The sequence below is a fragment of the Carettochelys insculpta genome, chromosome 22, assembly GCF_033958435.1.
Source record: "Carettochelys insculpta isolate YL-2023 chromosome 22, ASM3395843v1, whole genome shotgun sequence".
Classification (NCBI taxonomy): domain Eukaryota; kingdom Metazoa; phylum Chordata; order Testudines; family Carettochelyidae; genus Carettochelys; species Carettochelys insculpta.
The window spans coordinates 11,863,879-11,885,913 of NC_134158.1; the positions used below are offsets into that span (position 1 = coordinate 11,863,879).

The 22,035-nt window shown below is 62.4% G+C and overlaps 2 protein-coding genes across 6 annotated transcripts in view; one reads left to right on the top strand and one right to left on the bottom strand.

Annotated features, from left to right (window-relative positions):
- Positions 1–311: 311 nt before the first annotated feature.
- On the top strand, positions 312–12,916 carry CCNQ (cyclin Q). The gene is made up of 6 exons (XM_075016704.1): positions 312–636; positions 8,749–8,865; positions 10,145–10,331; positions 10,661–10,793; positions 11,428–11,655; positions 12,109–12,916. The coding sequence occupies exons 2-6, from the start codon at positions 8,772–8,774 to the stop codon at positions 12,196–12,198; spliced, it is 732 nt and encodes a 243-aa protein (XP_074872805.1). The 5' UTR covers positions 312–636; positions 8,749–8,771; the 3' UTR covers positions 12,199–12,916.
- Positions 12,917–13,057: 141 nt separating this feature from the next.
- Positions 13,058–22,035, bottom strand: part of ATP2B3 (ATPase plasma membrane Ca2+ transporting 3) — a 67,558-nt gene continuing 58,580 nt past the window's right edge. For all 5 annotated transcript variants that reach the window (XM_075016682.1, XM_075016683.1, XM_075016681.1 and 2 more), the window contains one exon: positions 13,058–14,795. In XM_075016682.1, the coding sequence (XP_074872783.1) occupies positions 14,517–14,795 (279 nt within the window). In that variant the 3' untranslated portion in view covers positions 13,058–14,516. The remainder of the gene's footprint in view (positions 14,796–22,035) is intronic.

Consider the following 22,035-nt stretch of genomic DNA (forward strand, 5'->3'; position numbering starts at 1 on the left):
GCTCCCCTGCCCCGCAGACCCCACCCCTTTGGCCCCCCAGTCCTGCTCTCCTGGCCCGCCCCAGCCTGGCTCCTCCTCATCTGATTCGCCAGGCTTCCGGGGGGGGGGGGCGGCTCCCGTACTCTTTTCGTGATTGGTCAGAGCCCCCTTCCCTCAGAACGCGCGAGGCGGTCTCGTGTGATTGGCAGTCCAGAGGCAGGTCTCGTGTGATTGGCAGTCCAGAGCCCTGGAAAAGACCCCGCGGTGTCGCGGCTGATGCCTGTCCAGAGCTGGACTGACGCAAGGGAGCAGCGGGCGGGCCGGCCGCACGGAGCAGGGCGGGGGGTCCGGGTACCAGGCCTTGCCGACCCACCGCGATAGGTCTTTCTCATCAGGCACGGCAAGGACACCAGAGTCAGTCGGCAGGACCCGCCACCCGGAAGTGGTCGTGCTGGGGCGTCTGCAGCCACGCCCTAACAACGTGGCCTAGCGCCGGGTGCACGCGCTGCCGCATGGGCAGGGCTCGCGCCCAGGAGGCGGCCTCATTGGGCGAGGGGAGCGGGAGGAAGTGACGCAGTAGAGTGAGCGTGGGCCAGAGTCGCAAACCGCTGCGCGCCACGTGCCGTCATCGTTTTTGTCACTCTACGCGGCTGTGAGGTAATGTGGTAGCATCACAGGATAATGATGTCACAGAAGGGTGAGAAACCCCCCCATGTCAGGCCCCACCACAGTTGTCATGGACACAGTGGGGTGTAGTCATTGAGGTGGGTGTGGCCTAGTGACACAAAGTGCTGCCCTCCAACAATAGCATCAGTTGAGGTCACATGGGGCAGTAGTCGGGCTGCCGTGATGTCATCATAGTGCAACAGCAGCATCAATAGAGGGCAGTCTGCAGGGGGAGTCGAGTCAGGCGGTGTGGTTGTCGTGTGAGGGACAGGCAGTGCTGGGCGATGGCGTCGGCGCCGTGGGTAGAGGGGGGTTAGGCTGTGTGGCTGTCATGGGAGGGACAGGCAGTGCAGGGCGATGGCGTCGGCGCCGTGGGTAGAGGGGAGTCAGGCGGTGTGGTTGTCATGGGAGGGACAGGCAGTGCTGGGCGATGGCGTCGGCGCCGTGGGTAGAGGGGAGTCAGGCGGTGTGGTTGTCATGTGAGGGACAGGCAGTGCCGGGCGATGGCGTCGGCGCCGTGGGTAGAGGGGAGTCAGGCGGTGTGGTTGTCATGGGAGGGACAGGCAGTGCCGGGTGTCGGCGCCGTGGGTAGAGGGGAGTCAGGCGGTGTGGTTGTCGTGTGAGGGACAGGCAGTGCTGGGCAATGGCGTCGGCGCCGTGGGTAGAGGGGAGTCAGGCGGTGTGGTTGTCATGGGAGGGACAGGCAGTGCCGGGTGTCGGCGCCGTGGGTAGAGGGGAGTTAGGCGGTGTGGTTGTCGTGTGAGGGACAGGCAGTGCTGGGCGATGGCGTCGGCGCCGTGGGTAGAGGGGAGTCAGGCGGTGTGGTTGTCATGGGAGGGACAGGCAGTGCCGGGTGTCGGCGCCGTGGGTAGAGGGGAGTTAGGCGGTGTGGTTGTCATGGGAGGGACAGGCAGTGCTGGGCGATGGCGTCGGCGCCGTGGGTAGAGGGGAGTCAGGCGGTGTGGTTGTCGTGTGAGGGACAGGCAGTGCTGGGCGATGGCGTCGGCGCCGTGGGTAGAGGGGAGTCAGGCGGTGTGGTTGTCATGTGAGGGACAGGCAGTGCCGGGCGATGGCGTCGGCGCCGTGGGTAGAGGGGAGTCAGGCGGTGTGGTTGTCATGTGAGGGACAGGCAGTGCCGGGCGATGGCGTCGGCGCCGTGGGTAGAGGGGAGTCAGGCGGTGTGGTTGTCATGGGAGGGACAGGCAGTGCCGGGTGTCGGCGCCGTGGGTAGAGGGGAGTTAGGCGGTGTGGTTGTCATGGGAGGGACAGGCAGTGCTGGGCGATGGCGTCGGCGCCGTGGGTAGAGGGGAGTCAGGCGGTGTGGTTGTCGTGTGAGGGACAGGCAGTGCCGGGCGATGGCATCGGCACCGTGGGTAGAGGGGAGTTAGGCGGTGTGGTTGTCATGGGAGGGACAGGCAGTGCTGGGCGATGGCGTCGGCGCCGTGGGTAGAGGGGAGTTAGGCGGTGTGGTTGTCGTGTGAGGGACAGGCAGTGCTGGGCGATGGCGTCGGCGCCGTGGGTAGAGGGGAGTCAGGCGGTGTGGTTGTCGTGTGAGGGACAGGCAGTGCTGGGCGATGGCGTCGGCGCCGTGGGTAGAGGGGGGTTAGGCTGTGTGGCTGTCATGGGAGGGACAGGCAGTGCAGGGCGATGGCGTCGGCGCCGTGGGTAGAGGGGAGTCAGGCGGTGTGGTTGTCATGGGAGGGACAGGCAGTGCTGGGCGATGGCGTCGGCGCCGTGGGTAGAGGGGAGTCAGGCGGTGTGGTTGTCATGGGAGGGACAGGCAGTGCCGGGTGTCGGCGCCGTGGGTAGAGGGGAGTTAGGCGGTGTGGTTGTCATGGGAGGGACAGGCAGTGCCGGGCGATGGCGTCGGCGCCGTGGGTAGAGGGGAGTCAGGCGGTGTGGTTGTCGTGTGAGGGACAGGCAGTGCCGGGCGATGGCGTCGGCGCCGTGGGTAGAGGGGAGTCAGGCGGTGTGGTTGTCGTGTGAGGGACAGGCAGTGCTGGGCGATGGCGTCGGCGCCGTGGGTAGAGGGGAGTCAGGCGGTGTGGTTGTCATGGGAGGGACAGGCAGTGCTGGGCGATGGCGTCGGCGCCGTGGGTAGAGGGGAGTCAGGCGGTGTGGTTGTCATGGGAGGGACAGGCAGTGCCGGGTGTCGGCGCCGTGGGTAGAGGGGAGTCAGGCGGTGTGGTTGTCATGGGAGGGACAGGCAGTGCCGGGCGATGGCATCGGCGCCGTGGGTAGAGGGGAGTTAGGCGGTGTGGTTGTCATGGGAGGGACAGGCAGTGCTGGGCGATGGCGTCGGCGCCGTGGGTAGAGGGGAGTTAGGCGGTGTGGCTGTCGTGTGAGGGACAGGCAGTGCCGGGCGATGGCGTCGGCACCGTGGGTAGAGGGGAGTCAGGCGGTGTGGTTGTCTTGGGAGGGACAGGCAGTGCCGGGCGATGGTATCGGCACCGTGGGTAGAGGGGAGTTAGGCGGTGTGGTTGTCATGGGAGGGACAGGCAGTGCCGGGCGATGGCATCGGCGCCGTGGGTAGAGGGGAGTTAGGCGGTGTGGTTGTCGTGTGAGGGACAGGCAGTGCCGGGCGATGGCGTCGGCGCCGTGGGTAGAGGGGAGTTCGGCGGTGTGGTTGTCGTGTGAGGGACAGGCAGTGCTGGGCGATGGCATCAGCGCCGTGGGTAGAGGGGGGTTAGGCTGTGTGGCTGTCATGGGAGGGACAGGCAGTGCCGGGCGATGGCATCTCAGCCGTGGGTAGAGGGGGGTTAGGCTGTGTGGCTGTCATGGGAGGGACAGGCAGTGCTGGGCGATGGCGTCGGCGCCGTGGGTAGAGGGGAGTCAGGCGGTGTGGTTGTCATGGGAGGGACAGGCAGTGCCGGGTGTCGGCGCCGTGGGTAGAGGGGAGTTAGGCGGTGTGGTTGTCGTGTGAGGGACAGGCAGTGCTGGGCGATGGCGTCGGCGCCGTGGGTAGAGGGGAGTCAGGCGGTGTGGTTGTCGTGTGAGGGACAGGCAGTGCTGGGCGATGGCGTCGGCGCCGTGGGTAGAGGGGGGTTAGGCTGTGTGGCTGTCATGGGAGGGACAGGCAGTGCAGGGCGATGGCGTCGGCGCCGTGGGTAGAGGGGAGTCAGGCGGTGTGGTTGTCATGGGAGGGACAGGCAGTGCTGGGCGATGGCGTCGGCGCCGTGGGTAGAGGGGAGTCAGGCGGTGTGGTTGTCATGGGAGGGACAGGCAGTGCCGGGTGTCGGCGCCGTGGGTAGAGGGGAGTTAGGCGGTGTGGTTGTCATGGGAGGGACAGGCAGTGCCGGGCGATGGCGTCGGCGCCGTGGGTAGAGGGGAGTCAGGCGGTGTGGTTGTCGTGTGAGGGACAGGCAGTGCCGGGCGATGGCGTCGGCGCCGTGGGTAGAGGGGAGTCAGGCGGTGTGGTTGTCGTGTGAGGGACAGGCAGTGCTGGGCGATGGCGTCGGCGCCGTGGGTAGAGGGGAGTCAGGCGGTGTGGTTGTCATGGGAGGGACAGGCAGTGCTGGGCGATGGCGTCGGCGCCGTGGGTAGAGGGGAGTCAGGCGGTGTGGTTGTCATGGGAGGGACAGGCAGTGCTGGGCGATGGCGTCGGCGCCGTGGGTAGAGGGGAGTCAGGCGGTGTGGTTGTCATGGGAGGGACAGGCAGTGCCGGGTGTCGGCGCCGTGGGTAGAGGGGAGTCAGGCGGTGTGGTTGTCATGGGAGGGACAGGCAGTGCCGGGCGATGGCATCGGCGCCGTGGGTAGAGGGGAGTTAGGCGGTGTGGTTGTCATGGGAGGGACAGGCAGTGCTGGGCGATGGCGTCGGCGCCGTGGGTAGAGGGGAGTTAGGCGGTGTGGCTGTCGTGTGAGGGACAGGCAGTGCCGGGCGATGGCGTCGGCACCGTGGGTAGAGGGGAGTCAGGCGGTGTGGTTGTCTTGGGAGGGACAGGCAGTGCCGGGCGATGGTATCGGCACCGTGGGTAGAGGGGAGTTAGGCGGTGTGGTTGTCATGGGAGGGACAGGCAGTGCCGGGCGATGGCATCGGCGCCGTGGGTATAGGGGAGTTAGGCGGTGTGGTTGTCGTGTGAGGGACAGGCAGTGCCGGGCGATGGCGTCGGCGCCGTGGGTAGAGGGGAGTTAGGCGGTGTGGTTGTCGTGTGAGGGACAGGCAGTGCTGGGCGATGGCATCAGCGCCGTGGGTAGAGGGGGGTTAGGCTGTGTGGCTGTCATGGGAGGGACAGGCAGTGCCGGGCGATGGCATCTCAGCCGTGGGTAGAGGGAAGTCAGGCGGTGTGGTTGTCGTGTGAGGGACAGGCAGTGCTGGGCGATGGCGTCGGCGCCGTGGGTAGAGGGGAGTCAGGCGGTGTGGTTGTCGTGTGAGGGACAGGCAGTGCCGGGCGATGGCGTCGGCGCCGTGGGTAGAGGGGAGTTAGGCGGTGTGGTTGTCATGGGAGGGACAGGCAGTGCCGGGCGATGGCGTGGGCGCCGTGGGTAGAGGGGAGTCAGGCGGTGTGGTTGTCGTGTGAGGGACAGGCAGTGCTGGGCGATGGCGTCGGCGCCGTGGGTAGAGGGGGGTTAGGCTGTGTGGCTGTCATGGGAGGGACAGGCAGTGCTGGGCGATGGCATCTCAGCCGTGGGTAGAGGGAAGTCAGGCGGTGTGGTTGTCATGGGAGGGACAGGCAGTGCTGGGCGATGGCGTCGGCGCCGTGGGTAGAGGGGAGTCAGGCGGTGTGGTTGTCATGGGAGGGACAGGCAGTGCCGGGCGATGGCATCGGCGCCGTGGGTAGAGGGGAGTTAGGCGGTGTGGTTGTCGTGTGAGGGACAGGCAGTGCCGGGCGATGGCGTCGGCACCGTGGGTAGAGGGGAGTCAGGCGGTGTGGTTGTCTTGGGAGGGACAGGCAGTGCCGGGCGATGGTATCGGCACCGTGGGTAGAGGGGAGTTAGGCGGTGTGGTTGTCATGGGAGGGACAGGCAGTGCCGGGCGATGGCATCGGCGCCGTGGGTAGAGGGGAGTCAGGCGGTGTGGTTGTCATGGGAGGGACAGGCAGTGCCGGGCGATGGCATCGGCGCCGTGGGTATAGGGGAGTTAGGCGGTGTGGTTGTCGTGTGAGGGACAGGCAGTGCCGGGCGATGGCGTCGGCGCCGTGGGTAGAGGGGAGTTAGGCGGTGTGGTTGTCGTGTGAGGGACAGGCAGTGCTGGGCGATGGCATCAGCGCCGTGGGTAGAGGGGGGTTAGGCTGTGTGGCTGTCATGGGAGGGACAGGCAGTGCCGGGCGATGGCATCTCAGCCGTGGGTAGAGGGAAGTCAGGCGGTGTGGTTGTCGTGTGAGGGACAGGCAGTGCTGGGCGATGGCGTCGGCGCCCTGGGTAGAGGGGAGTTAGGCGGTGTGGTTGTCGTGTGAGGGACAGGCAGTGCCGGGCGATGGCGTCGGCGCCGTGGGTAGAGGGGAGTCAGGCGGTGTGGTTGTCGTGTGAGGGACAGGCAGTGCTGGGCGATGGCGTCGGCGCCGTGGGTAGAGGGGAGTCAGGTGGTGTGGTTGTCATGGGAGGGACAGGCAGTGCTGGGCGATGGCGTCGGCGCCGTGGGTAGAGGGGAGTCAGGCGGTGTGGTTGTCGTGTGAGGGACAGGCAGTGCTGGGCGATGGCGTCGGCGCCGTGGGTAGAGGGGAGTCAGGCGGTGTGGTTGTCATGGGAGGGACAGGCAGTGCCGGGCGATGGCGTCGGCGCCGTGGGTAGAGGGGAGTCAGGCGGTGTGGTTGTCGTGTGAGGGACAGGCAGTGCTGGGCGATGGCGTCGGCGCCGTGGGTAGAGGGGGGTTAGGCTGTGTAGCTGTCATGGGAGGGACAGGCAGTGCCGGGTGTCGGCGCCGTGGGTAGAGGGGAGTCAGGCGGTGTGGTTGTCATGGGAGGGACAGGCAGTGCTGGGCGATGGCGTCGGCGCCGTGGGTAGAGGGGAGTCAGGCGGTGTGGTTGTCATGGGAGGGACAGGCAGTGCCGGGTGTCGGCGCCGTGGGTAGAGGGGAGTTAGGCGGTGTGGTTGTCATGGGAGGGACAGGCAGTGCCGGGCGATGGCATCGGCGCCGTGGGTAGAGGGGAGTTAGGCGGTGTGGTTGTCATGGGAGGGACAGGCAGTGCTGGGCGATGGCGTCGGCGCCGTGGGTAGAGGGGAGTTAGGCGGTGTGGCTGTCGTGTGAGGGACAGGCAGTGCCGGGCGATGGCGTCGGCACCGTGGGTAGAGGGGAGTCAGGCGGTGTGGTTGTCTTGGGAGGGACAGGCAGTGCCGGGCGATGGTATCGGCACCGTGGGTAGAGGGGAGTTAGGCGGTGTGGTTGTCATGGGAGGGACAGGCAGTGCCGGGCGATGGCATCGGCGCCGTGGGTATAGGGGAGTTAGGCGGTGTGGTTGTCGTGTGAGGGACAGGCAGTGCCGGGCGATGGCGTCGGCGCCGTGGGTAGAGGGGAGTTAGGCGGTGTGGTTGTCGTGTGAGGGACAGGCAGTGCTGGGCGATGGCATCAGCGCCGTGGGTAGAGGGGGGTTAGGCTGTGTGGCTGTCATGGGAGGGACAGGCAGTGCCGGGCGATGGCATCTCAGCCGTGGGTAGAGGGAAGTCAGGCGGTGTGGTTGTCGTGTGAGGGACAGGCAGTGCTGGGCGATGGCGTAGGCGCCGTGGGTAGAGGGGAGTCAGGCGGTGTGGTTGTCGTGTGAGGGACAGGCAGTGCCGGGCGATGGCGTCGGCGCCGTGGGTAGAGGGGAGTTAGGCGGTGTGGTTGTCATGGGAGGGACAGGCAGTGCCGGGTGTCGGCGCCGTGGGTAGAGGGGAGTCAGGCGGTGTGGTTGTCATGGGAGGGACAGGCAGTGCCGGGTGTCGGCGCCGTGGGTAGAGGGGAGTTAGGCGGTGTGGTTGTCATGGGAGGGACAGGCAGTGCCGGGCGATGGCGTCGGCGCCGTGGGTAGAGGGGAGTTAGGCGGTGTGGTTGTCATGGGAGGGACAGGCAGTGCCGGGCGATGGCGTCGGCGCCGTGGGTAGAGGGGAGTCAGGCGGTGTGGTTGTCGTGTGAGGGACAGGCAGTGCTGGGCGATGGCGTCGGCGCCGTGGGTAGAGGGGAGTCAGGCGGTGTGGTTGTCATGGGAGGGACAGGCAGTGCCGGGCGATGGCGTCGGCGCCGTGGGTAGAGGGGAGTCAGGCGGTGTGGTTGTCGTGTGAGGGACAGGCAGTGCCGGGCGATGGCGTCGGCGCCGTGGGTAGAGGGGAGTCAGGCGGTGTGGTTGTCATGGGAGGGACAGGCAGTGCCGGGCGATGGCGTGGGCGCCGTGGGTAGAGGGGAGTCAGGCGGTGTGGTTGTCGTGTGAGGGACAGGCAGTGCTGGGCGATGGCGTCGGCGCCGTGGGTAGAGGGGGGTTAGGCTGTGTGGCTGTCATGGGAGGGACAGGCAGTGCTGGGCGATGGCATCTCAGCCGTGGGTAGAGGGAAGTCAGGCGGTGTGGTTGTCATGGGAGGGACAGGCAGTGCTGGGCGATGGCATCAGCGCCGTGGGTAGAGGGGAGTCAGGCGGTGTGGTTGTCATGGGAGGGACAGGCAGTGCCGGGCGATGGCATCGCTGCCATGGGTAGAGGGGAGTCAGGCGGTGTGGTCATTTTGTGAGGGATAGTCAGTGCCAGGTGATGGTGTCACAGCTGTGGGTTGAGGGGGAGTCAGGCGATATGGTTGTTGTGTGAGAGATAGGCAGTGCTGGGTGATGGTATCACTGCTGTGGGAAGAGTGGGAGTCAGGTGACGTGGTTGTTGTATGAGGGACAGGCACTGTTGTGGGTCATGGGGGAATCAGGCGACATGGTTGTTGTATGAGGGACAGGCACCGTTGTGGGTCGACGGGGAATCAGGCGACATGGTTGTTGCGTGAGGGACGGGCAGTGCTGGGTGATGGTGTCACTGCTGTGGGTACAGGGGGAATTAGGCGATATGGTTGTTGTGTGGTAGAGACAATGCTGGCTGATAGTATAGCTGGATGGCGGTATTGTGGAGGGGGCTGCACTGGCAGAGCTGAGTAGTATAGTGTGGGGGAGGAAAGCGCCATGTCAGGCCGGGCGAGTGACTCGCCGCTCTCCCTGCACAGGTGGTGGCCAGCAGACATGTGATATGGAGCCTGATGAGGTAGCAAGAGACCCGCCTGGTCCAGGATCCGCTGAAAGCAAGATCCACTTCAAGGTCACACGGTTCATCATGGAGGCAGGTGCGTGGCATGGGGGAGCGGATGCCCTGTCTGGGCAAGAGAGGTGTCACGGACTTGCAGGTTATGCCCCTGCTTGGCCCGTATGGTCCTTGCGCACACCCCTCCATTGCAACAGCCCCTTCCTGGGGGTCACTTTTGGTCTCCACCATCTGGGACCTCCCCTCTAGGAGCCCTGAACACACCTGCCTTTGTTGTGGGCACCACAGGGAACCCCATTACTCTGCCCGTCCCCCCAGCCCCCACTACCTGAAGGAGCAGTGCAGCCCATAGCAACTCAGCCAGCATGATACAGGAGGCTGTTGAGCATCGACTCCAGCACGGACCTCCCTGCCATGTCCGTCAGAGGTGGCCTAGACAGTGCTTGGTTCTGCCATTGGGGCAGGGGTCTGGACGCAATGGCCTCTCAAGGTCCCTTCCAGTCCTAGTGTTCTATGAGTCCAGGATTCTGTGTGGGCCTGGCCTCCATAGCACCGCATGGCTCAGTCTGTCCTGTGGCCAGGTGGGCTCTCCCTGATGTCTGCTGTACCTGTTCCATAGCCTCCTGCTTTCAGCCAAGCCCCAGATACCCTCCAGCTCCTCCCTCGGCCTTTGTCCTCCACCAGGTAACCAGGGGTTGCCTGGGCCCCTCTTCTCCACCCCTCCTCCGGCCCTTGTTCCTCTCCTGGCTGGAGCCATCTGGGCAGGTCCCTGGGGTCCTTTTTTCACAGCCCCTTGTCCTCCCACTGGCCAGGACTGACTGTGACACCCAAGCTGGGTTTGCTGGCACCAGGGCACCCGTTGCTGGTGGCTCCATTCTGTGCTGGTCCCTGCACCAGCCAGCTCCCCCCTGCCATGCCCTCATTACACCAAGCCGGAGTCCTGTCGCAGCTTGGAGACTAACAGATTTATTAGGGCATCGGCTTGTGTGGGTGAAACCCACTTCCTCAGATGGACTCCTCTGTGTCTGTACTCCTCCAGCCTAACACGGCTGTCCCTCTGAAACTCATCAACCAGTGACCCCTATGGACACTGCCCCCGTCTGCCTGAAAATCCTGGAGCACTAAGTGCCCCCCATTTGTGCATGCCCTTTGAACCCTCCCAAGTCCCCCACTTTGCCACAAGAGGCTGGAGGGGCAGTGTGGGGCACAGGGGAAAGCGTGCTGCTGGGGGATCTGGCAAAGCCCAGGGCTGGGTGACCAGTGGGGGGCAGAGAGGAGGTGGCAGGCAGGGTGGCCGTGGTAGGGAAGGGCTGGGGGGCTATGTTGGGTAGCCGGCCCCCATGGCTTCTCCTCCCTTGCAGGGGTGAAGCTGGGCCTGCACTCCATCCCTGTGGCTACGGCCTGCACCATCTACCACAAGTTCTTTGCTGCCCGCTGGGCCCCAGCACCCTACGACCCCTACCTGGTTGCCATGGCTGCACTCTACCTGGCTGGGAAGGTGGAGGAGCAGCACCTGCGTACCCGAGACATCATCAACGTGAGCTACCGGTAATTGGCCTGCCTCTGCCAAGATTCCAGTCTTGTGCCCTGCCGGGTGCATGAGGAGGGAGGGGTGGAGCCCGGATGCCTAGGTTCTCTCCTAGCTTTGGGTGAGGGGGCCTGATTAGGACAGGAACAGGGGCAGGGCTCCTGGGTTCTATCCTGGCTCTCGGCATGCGGGCCGGGGGGTGGGCTGGTGTGTTAGGGCAGAACGGGCAGGGCTCCTGGGGTCTCTCCTGGTTCTCGGCATGCGGCGGTGGGTGGGGGGTGGGTTAGGGCAGGAATGGGGCAGGTCTGCTTGGCTGCCCAGCCCCACCTCAGCTGCTCTGCCCACCCAGGTGCCTGCACCCCCAGAGTGAGCCGCTGGAGCTGGACTGCCAGTTCTGGGAGCTGCGGGACAGCATTGTGCAGTGCGAGCTGCTGGTCCTGCGGGTGCTTGGCTTCCGCGTCTCCTTCCAGCACCCCCACAAGGTGGGTCCATGGGTGGCCTGGCCTGCAGCACTGCCGCTGGGTGCCCCTCTGCCTGCTGCTCTGGGCTTCCGGGGGTAGGAGCAAGGGCGGGGGCCAGGACTCCTGGGTTCTGGGGGTGGGAGCAGAGGCAGGGGCGGGAGCCAAGACTCCTGGGTTCTGGGGGTGGGAGCAGAGGCAGGGGCGGGAGCCAGGACTCCTGGGTTCTGGGGGTGGGAGCAGAGGTGGGGTGGGAGCCAGGACTCCTGGGTTCTGGGGGTGGGAGCAGAGGTGGGGGCCAGGACTCCTGGGTTCTGGGGGTGGGAGCAGAGGTGGGGGCCAGGACTCCTGGGTTCTGGGGGTGGGAGCAGAGGCAGGGGTGGGAGCCAGGACTCCTGGGTTCGGGGAGTGGGAGTAGATGCAGGGGCCGGGGCCAAGACTCCTGGGTTCTGGGAGTGGGAGCAGGGGTGGGGGCCAAGACTCCTGGGTTCTGGGGGTGGGAGCAGGGGTGGGGCGGGGCCAAGACTCCTGGGTTCGGGGAGTGGGAGTAGATGCAGGGGCCGGGGCCAAGACTCCTGGGTTCTGGCGGGGGGGGGGGGTGTTGGGCAGGTGCCCTGGCTCCTGGGTCCCTCCTCACCTGGTTACCCCCTCCCTGCAGTACCTGCTCCATTATTTGCTGTCCCTGCGGCAGTGGATGAATCGGCACAGCTGGGAGCGGAGCCCGGTGCCAGCTGTGGCCTGGGCGCTGCTGCGGGACAGCTACCATGGGGGGCTGTGCTTGCGCTATCCCCCCCAGCATGTGGCTGTGGCTGTGTTGTACCTCGCCCTGCAGTGCTATGGCGTGGAGCTGCCTGGCCAGGCCCACACCCAGACACCCTGGTGGCAGGTAAGAGGGTCAGGCCCAGCCCGGAACTCGGAGAACTGTGGCTGGAGAAACTAAGGCACGCGCAGGAAAAGTGGCTGGTTCAGGGTAACAGAGAATCTGTGGCGGAGCCAGGCAGAGAACCCAGGCGTCCTGGCTCCCAGCCCCCACCGGCTTTAACCAGAAGCCCCCATGCCCCTCGCGGGGCTGGGCAGAGAACCCAGGCGTCCTGGCTCCCAGCCCCCACCGGCTTTAACCAGAAGCCCCCATGCCCCTCGCGGGGCTGGGGAGAGAACCCAGGCGTCCTGGCTCCGAGCCCCCACCTGCTCTAAATCTGTAAGCTGTTCTGGCCAAGACCTCCAGTCCCCACCCTGAGCTGGGTGGGAGCCGACACCCTGGAGGGACAGATCTGGACCCACCCCCTGCTGCACCTGTGTGCTGGGCTGTGCTATTGCTCCCTGTTTCCTCCTCTCCCAGGTGTTCAGCGAAGAGCTCGGCCCAGCGCGGATCCACCAGATCACCTCAGACTTGATCCACACTTACACTTTGGACTCCGAGATTGTCTAATGGGGTCAGGACATGAGCCAGCGCCCCCCCCGAGGGTACAGGGCCTGCCCCATCCCTGCCCCACCCCTTACCCAGCCAGCCGGTCCTCTGCTCCGTTCCTTGTTCTGCAGCCAGTCCTCACCCCACCTCCTGCCCCCCAGCCAGCCAGTCCTGCCCTATTCCCTGCCCCCCAGCCAGCCAGTCCCTTCCTCATTCCATGCCCTCCAGCCAGCCAGTCCTGCCCTATTCCCTGCCCCCCAGCCAGCCAGCCACCCATTCCCTGCCCCCCAGCCAGCCAGTCCTGCCCTATTCCCTGGCCCCCAGCCAGCCAGTCCCTTCCTCATTCCATGCCCTCCAGCCAGCTAGTCCCCAGCCTGGGTCCAGGTGGGAGCTGGTGTCCCTGCAGAAGGGACAGGTCCTGCCCTAAACTCTGCCCCCCAGCCAGCCAGTCCCTGTGCAGGGGCCAGGTTGGATCTGGCTCTCCACAAGAGGGGACAGGCCTTGCCCCATTCCCTGCCCCCCCAGCTCCAAACGCAGGGTGTCCATTGCCTGCCGGACAGCCTGTCCCACAGCTGCTCCCCCAGTGGCCAGACCTTGCAGGAGGCTCCCTTGCCAGGCACAGCCTCCAAAGCCTCAAGACCAAGGGCTGTGGGCTCCGGTGTGCATGGGACAGCAGCTACAGCCGCTGCTGCCTTGGGATCTAGCCGCTGACAGCCAGTAAAGCCATGTGTGAACCTGTCACCCATGGGTCGTCCTTGGGGCTAGGCTTTTGTGTTAGCGAACGCCAGGGCCTGCGGACGGTGCTGGGCCAAAGGTGCGCCAGGCGGGGGGCTTGCAGCAGAGAGCTCATGGCGCCCCTCCTCCCACCACCTCTCCCCAGGAGACATGGCTGCCGGAGCCTTATTTTAGTAACTTTAATAATATGAAGAAACTCGAGCCATTCCGTTAGGTGCTTTGATTGGCTGGGGCGGGGGAGGGCGGCTGATGACTTCGGTCCAAAGTCCACCCCCTAGCCCAAGGAAGGGGACCTGAAGAAGCCGTGAGTCGGTTTGTTTGGTCTTTAAAAAACCCAGGCCCCGTCTGTCCCCAGAGTGGCTCTGGCCCTGTGTGGGTGGTCCAGACTGGAAGGGCTGAGCACTGAGCTGGGCCCTGGTGGGGTCTTTAAATATAGGTCTCTACATCCCCAGGCCCCATCTCTCCCTCTATCTACAGCAGTGACTGGGACAAGCCAGGGACAGGACGGGCCACACTGTCCCCAGCAGAAGGGCAGGACTTAGGAGGGCTCTGGGCACGGGGCCGCTTACAGTGGAAAGGAAAACTGAGGCAGCGTAGGGTGCGTGAAGGGTGTGCCCTGCCAGAACCGGGGTAACACCCAGGCATCCTGGCTCCTATCCGCTGCTCTCACTGCTAGAGAACCCAGGAATCCTGGATCCTGGCCACTCCCTGCTCTGGGGCCACACAGCAGCCATCGCCCCGCAGAGGGGCCGAGCGCTGGATCGGTCTGCGACGAGCACGAGGGCCACCCCCAAGGCATGGCTGGAGCATCTCCATTCCCCCAGGTGCAGGTGCAGCGGGGGGGCTGAGCCCTCCATCCCGGGGTGTGGCTGAGCCCCTAGGTGGCACTCAGGCAGTGGCGTGTTCGGAACTGAATCAAGGGCCCTGACCCCACTCCTGCAGGGCAGATGCCTGGTGCATCTCCCCCAGCAATAGCAGGGTGGGGTTAGCACTGCCAGCCCTACAGTACTGTGGGCCAAGGCTGGGTTCTACCTGTGCAGTCTGCAGGTGGTGGGGGGGGGGAGCCTGGCCAGTGTGCAGGCACCCGCCCTCAGGGAGGGGGCATCCCCAGGCTGGGTCAGGGCTGGGCAGACGGGGGCCGGGGTTGTGAGTGGTAGCTGGTGCGGGGAAGGGGGGCTGATTGGCTCCCGGCATGGAGTGGGGGCCAGGGGCTGTGAGTGGCGCCCCGGGGCTGTGAGTGGCGCCCCGTGTTGGGGATGGTTCCCTTGTCTGAGCGAAGGGGTCCCCACCAGGCGCCTGTGTGACACGTGGCACTCCAGGTTCTCTGCGCTTGGCCGGCAGCCTGGTGGGGTTCATCCTAGCCCCCAGACCCATGCCTTCCCACCCCACCCTGGCTGAAGGGCTGCTCCCATAGCCCCTGGGCGGGCTGGGAGCTGCTGGGGTACGGGTGGGGCCAGCATGCAGGGGGCAGGCCAGTTGGTCAGCAGCAGCTGGAGACTGAGGCTGAAGCTGGTAGATGGGCCCTGACCCCGGCAGGCCGGCCCAGGCCAGGGCGAGCAGCATGCAGCGCTTCCGACTGTGTCCGGCTCCGGCTCTGCTGGGGGTCACAGGGAGGTCTCCACGCTGTGCAGCAGGCGGCCATGGGCAGGTGCTGGGGAGCCGGGCTGGCCGCCCCTGGGGCTGGCGTTGTTGTTGCGGTTGGGGGGCGGGCAGCGGGCGGCCTCGCTCTCCTCAGCGTCGGTCTCGTCGATCAGGGGGATGTTGTGCGTGTCGTCGTTCAGCAGGAACTCTGCAGGGGCCATGAAGTGGTGGACTGAGGCCTTTGCGTCCGGCTTCTCCAGCCCATCGTAGAGCGAGCTACGGAAAGCCTTCACAACGCGGATCTGAGCGGAGGCAAACGGGGTGCAGTGAGCTGGGGTGCCAGTCCAGCACCAGCTCAGCATCTGCAGACGTGTGTCCACTTCGTCCAGCAGAGAACCCAGGCGTCCTGGTCCGCGCCCCTGCCCTGACCCCAACCCTGCCTACGACCAGGAGAGAACCCAGGCGTCCTGGTCCCTGCTCCTGCTCTGACCCTCACCACTGCCTATGACCAGGAGAGGACTCAGGTGTCCTGATAACAGCCCCTTGCTCTGACACCCACTATTTCCTGCAACCAGGAGAGAACCCAGGCATCCTGATCCCAGCCCCCTGGTCTGGCCCTCCCTCAAACCCCACCCCTCTCAGAAAAAAGAAGCCAGGCAAGAACCCAGGTCTCCTGGCTCCAACACATGGTGCAACCACAGATCCCTGACCCCTTCAGCGGGTGGGAGAGATCACACATTCTAACTCCCAGGCGCCACCCTGCTGTGACCACTAGCCCTGACCCCTGTCATACAGCCAGGACTGAACCCTGGAGTCCTGGTTCTAGGACCTGCCCCACACTAACGACCAGATGCACTCCCTTGACAAAACTGGAGATAACCCAGGCACCAAAGGTCCCTGTCCTACCGCCCGATCCACTTGCCCCACAGACACCCTATTGTCGCTGTATCTGTCCTACCGCCTGATCCATACACGCCCACAGACACCCTACTGTCGCTGTACCTGTCCTACTGCCTGATCCACTAACCCCACAGACACCCTACTGTCACTGTACCTGTCCTACTGCCTGATCCATAGACCCCTAGAGACACCCAACTGTCGCTGTATCTGTCCTCCTGCCTGATCCACTCGCCCCACAGACACCCAACTGTCGCTGTATCTGTCCTACCGCCTGATCCACACACGCCCACAGACACCTTACTGTCACTGTATCTGTCCTACCGCCTGATCCATACACACCCACAAACAACCTACTGTTGCTGTATCTGTCCTACCGCCTGATCCATACACCCCTACAGACACCCTACTGTCGCTGTATCGGGCCTACCGCCTGATCCATACATGCCCACAGACACCCTACTGTCGCTGTATGTGTCCTACCGCCTGATCCACTCGCCCCACAGACACCCTACTGTCGCTGTATCTGTCCTACCGCCTGATCCATACACCCCTACAGACACCCTACTGTCGCTGTATCTGTCCTACTGCCTGACTGACTCCCACAGACACCCTACTGTCGCTGTATCTGGCCTACCGCCTGATCCATACACGCCCACAGACACCCTACTGTCGCTGTATCTGTCCTACCGCCTGATCCATACACGCCCACAGACACCCTACTGTCGCTGTATCTGTCCTACTGCCTGATCCACTAACCCCACAGACACCCTACTGTCGCTGTATCTGTCCTACCGCCTGATCCACACACGCCCACAGACACCTTACTGTCACTGTATCTGTCCTACCGCCTGATCCATACACCCCTACAGACACCCCACTGTCGCTGTATCTGTCCTACCGCCTGATCCATACACACCCACAAACAACCTACTGTGGCTGTATCTGTCCTACCGCCTGATCCACTCGCCCCACAGACACCTTACTGTCGCTGTATCTGTCGTACCGCCTGATCCATACACCCCTACAGACACCCCACTGTCGCTGTACCTGTCCTACCGCCTGATCCATACACCTCTAGAGACACCCTACTGTCACTGTATTTGGCCTACCGCCTGATCCATACACCCCTAGAGACACCCTACTGTCGCTGTATCTGTCCTACCGCCTGATCCATACACCCCTACAGACACCCTACTGTCGCTGTATGTCCTACCGCCTGATGCACTCGCCCCACAGACACCCTTTCGCTGTATCTGTCCTACTGCCTGATCCATACACCCCTAGAGACACCCTACTGTCACTGTATCTGTCCTACCGCCTGATCCATATACCCCTAGAGACACCCTACTGTCACTGTAGCTGTCCTACCGCCTGATCCACTCGCCCCACTGACACCCTACTGTCGCTGTACCTGGCCTACCGCCTGATCCATACACCCGTACAGACACCCCACTGTCGCTGTATCTGTCCTACCCCCTGATCCATACACCCCTAGAGACACCCTACTGTCACTGTACCTGTCCTACTGCCTGATCCATACACCTCTAGAGACACCCTACTGTCACTGTATCTGTCCTACCGCCTGATCCATACACCTCTAGAGACACCCTACTGTCACTCTATGTGGCCTACCGCCTGATCCATACACCCTTACTGATACCCCACTGTCGCTGTATCTGTCCTACCGCCTGATCCATACACCCCTACAGACACCCTACTGTCGCTGTATCTGTTCTACCGCCTGATCCATACACCCCTACAGACACCCTACTGTCGCTGTATCTGTCCTACCGCCTGATCCATACACCCCGAGACACCCTACTGTCGCTGTATCTGTCCTACCGCCTGATGCACTCGCCCCACAGACACCCTACTGTCGCTGTATCTGTCCTACCGCCTGATCCATACACCCCTAGAGACACCCTACTGTCACTGTATCTGGCCTACCGTCTGATCCATACACCTCTAGAGACACCCTACTGTCGCTGTATCTGTCCTACCGCCTGATCCATACACCTCTAGAGACACCCTACTGTCGCTGTATCTGTTCTACCACCTGATCCATACACCCCTACAGACACCCTACTGTCGCTGTATCTGTCCTACCGCCTGATGCACTCGCCCCACAGACACCCTACTGTCGCTGTATCTGTCCTACCGCCTGATCCATACACCCCTACAGACACCCTACTGTCGCTGTATGTGTCCTACCGCCTGATCCACTCACCCCACAGACACCCTACTGTCGCTGTACCTGTCCTACTGCCTGATCCATACACCCCTAGAGACACCCCACTGTCGCTGTATCTGTCCTACCGCCTGATCCATACACCCCTACAGACACCCCACTGTCGCTGTATCTGTCCTACCACCTGATCCATACACACCCACAAACAACCTACTGTCGCTGTATCTGTCCTACCGCCTGATCCACTCACCCCACAGACAACCTACTGTCGCTGTATCTGGCCTACCGCCTGATCCATACACCTCTAGAGACACCCTACTGTCGCTGTATGTGTCCTACCGCCTGATCCACTCGCCCCACTGACACCCCACTGTCGCTGTATCTGTCCTACCACCTGATCCATACACCCCTACAGACACCCCACTGTCGCTGTATCTGTCCTACCACCTGATCCATACACACCCACAGACAACTTACTGTTGCTGTATCTGGCCTACCGCCTGATCCATACACCTCTAGAGACACCCTAGTGTCGCTGTAGCTGTCCTACCGCCTGATCCACTCGCCCCACTGACACCCCACTGTCGCTGTATCTGTCCTACCACCTGATCCATACACCTCTAGAGACACCCTACTGTTGCTGTATCTGTCCTACCGCCTGATCCATACACCTCTAGAGACACCCTACTGTTGCTGTACCTGTCCTACCGCCTGATCCATACACCTCTAGAGACACCCTACTGTCGCTGTATCTGTCCTACCGCCTGATCCATACACCTCTAGAGACACCCTACTGTCACTGTATCTGGCCTACCGCCTGATCCATACACCCCTAGAGACACCCCACTGTCGCTGTATCTGTCCTACCGCCTGATCCAGACACCCTACTGTCGCAGTATCTGTTCTACCGCCTGATCCATACACCCCTACAGACACCCTACTGTCGCTGTATCTGTTCTACCGCCTGATCCATACACCCCTACAGACACCCTACTGTCGCTGTATCTGTCCTACCGCCTGATCCACTCGCCCCACAGACACCCTCCTTTCGCTGTATCTGGCCTACCGCCTGATCCATACACCTCTAGAGACACCCTACTGTCACTGTACCTGTCCTACCGCCTGATCCATACACCCCTAGAGACACCCCACTGTCGCTGTATGTCCTACCGCCTAATCCATACACCCCTACAGACACCCTACTGTTGCTGTGTCTGTCCTACCGCCTGATCCATACACCCCTACAGACACCCCACTGTCGCTGTATCTGTCCTACCACCTGATCCATACACACCCACAGACAACTTACTGTTGCTGTATCTGGCCTACCGCCTGATCCATACACCTCTAGAGACACCCTAGTGTCGCTGTAGCTGTCCTACCGCCTGATCCACTCGCCCCACTGACACCCCACTGTCGCTGTATCTGTCCTACCACCTGATCCATACACCCCTACAGACACCCCACTGTCGCTGTATCTGTCCTACCACCTGATCCATACACACCCACAGACAACTTACTGTTGCTGTATCTGGCCTACCGCCTGATCCATACACCTCTAGAGACACCCTAGTGTCGCTGTAGCTGTCCTACCGCCTGATCCACTCGCCCCACTGACACCCCACTGTCGCTGTATCTGTCCTACCACCTGATCCATACACCTCTAGAGACACCCTACTGTTGCTGTATCTGTCCTACCGCCTGATCCATACACCTCTAGAGACACCCTACTGTTGCTGTATCTGTCCTACTGCCTGATCCATACACGCCCACAGACACCCTACTGTCGCTGTATCTGTCCTACCGTCTGATCCATACACCCCTACAGACACCCTACTGTCGCTGTATCTGTCCTACTGCCTCGCTGACTCCCACAGACACCCTACTGTCGCTGTATCTGTCCTACCGCCTGATCCATACACCCCTACAGACACCCTACTGTCGCTGTATGTGTCCTACCGCCTGATCCACTCACCCCACAGACACCCTACTGTCGCTGTATCTGTGCTACTGCCTGATCCATACACCCCTAGAGACACCCTACTGTCGCTGTATCTGGCCTACCGCCTGATCCATACACCTCTAGAGACACCCTACTGTCGCTGTACCTGTCCTACTGCCTGATCCATACACCCCTAGAGACACCCCACTGTCGCTGTATCTGTCCTACCGCCTGATCCATACACCCCTACAGACACCCCACTGTCGCTGTATCTGTCCTACCACCTGATCCATACACACCCACAAACAACCTACTGTCGCTGTATCTGTCCTACCGCCTGATCCACTCGCCCCACTGACACCCTACTGTCGCTGTACCTGTCCTACCGCCTGATCCATACACCTCTAGAGACACCCTACTGTCACTCTATGTGGCCTACCGCCTGATCCATACACCCCTACAGACACCCCAGTGTCGCTGTATCTGTCCTACCGCCTGATCCATACACCCCTACAGACACCCTACTGTCGCTGTATCTGTTCTACCGCCTGATCCATACACCCCTGCAGACACCCTACTGTCGCTGTATGTCCTACCGCCTGATCCATACACCCCTAGAGACACCCTACTGTCGCTGTATCTGTCCTACTGCCTGATGCACTCGCCCCACAGACACCCTACTGTCGCTGTATCTGTCCTACCGCCTGATCCATACACCCCTAGAGACACCCTACTGTCACTGTATCTGGCCTACCGCCTGATCCATACACCTCTAGAGACACCCTACTGTCGCTGTATCTGTCCTACCGCCTGATTCATACACCTCTAGAGACACCCTACTGTCGCTCTATCTGGCCTACTGCCTGATCCATACACCTCTAGAGACACAATACTGTCGCTGTATCTGTCCTACCGCCTGATGCACTCGCCCCACAGACACCCTACTGTCGCTGTATCTGTCCTACCGCCTGATCCATACACCGCTACAGACACCCTACTGTCGCTGGATGTCCTACCGCCTGATGCACTCGCCCCACAGACACCCTTTCGCTGTATCTGTCCTACTGCCTGATCCATACACCCCTAGAGACACCCTACTGTCACTGTATCTGTCCTACCGCCTGATCCATATACCCCTAGAGACACCCTACTGTCACTGTACCTGTCCTACTGCCTGATCCATACACCCCTAGAGACACCCCACTGTCGCTGTATCTGTCCTACCGCCTGATCCATACACCCCTACAGACACCCCACTGTCGCTGTATCTGTCCTACCACCTGATCCATACACACCCACAAACAACCTACTGTCGCTGTATCTGTCCTACCGCCTGATCCACTCACCCCACAGACAACCTACTGTCGCTGTATCTGGCCTACCGCCTGATCCATACACCTCTAGAGACACCCTACTGTCGCTGTATGTGTCCTACCGCCTGATCCACTCGCCCCACTGACACCCCATTGTCGCTGTATCTGTCCTACCACCTGATCCATACACCTCTAGAGACACCCTACTGTCGCTGTACCTGTCCTACCGCCTGATCCATACACCTCTAGAGACACCCTACTGTCGCTGTATCTGTCCTACCGCCTGATCCATACACCTCTAGAGACACCCTACTGTCACTGTATCTGGCCTACCGCCTGATCCATACACCCCTAGAGACACCCCACTGTCGCTGTATCTGTCCTACCGCCTGATCCAGACACCCTACTGTCGCAGTATCTGTTCTACCGCCTGATCCATACACCCTTACAGACACCCTACTGTCGCAGTATGTGTTCTACCGCCTGATCCATACACCCCTACAGACACCCTACTGTTGCTGTGTCTGTCCTACCGCCTGATCCATACACCCCTACAGACACCCCACTGTCGCTGTATCTGTCCTACCACCTGATCCATACACACCCACAGACAACCTACTGTTGCTGTATCTGGCCTACCGCCTGATCCATACACCTCTAGAGACACCCTACTGTTGCTGTATCTGTCCTACTGCCTGATCCATACACGCCCACAGACACCCTACTGTCGCTGTATCTGTCCTACCGTCTGATCCATACACCCCTACAGACACCCTACTGTCGCTGTATCTGTCCTACCGCCTGATCCATACACCCCTACAGACACCCTACTGTCGCTGTATGTGTCCTACCGCCTGATCCACTCACCCCACAGACACCCTACTGTCGCTGTATCTGTGCTACTGCCTGATCCATACACCCCTAGAGACACCCTACTGTCGCTGTATCTGGCCTACCGCCTGATCCATACACCTCTAGAGACACCCTACTGTCGCTGTACCTGTCCTACTGCCTGATCCATACACCCCTAGAGACACCCCACTGTCGCTGTATCTGTCCTACCGCCTGATCCATACACCCCTACAGACACCCCACTGTCGCTGTATCTGTCCTACCACCTGATCCATACACACCCACAAACAACCTACTGTCGCTGTATCTGTCCTACCGCCTAATCCACTCGCCCCACAGACAACCTA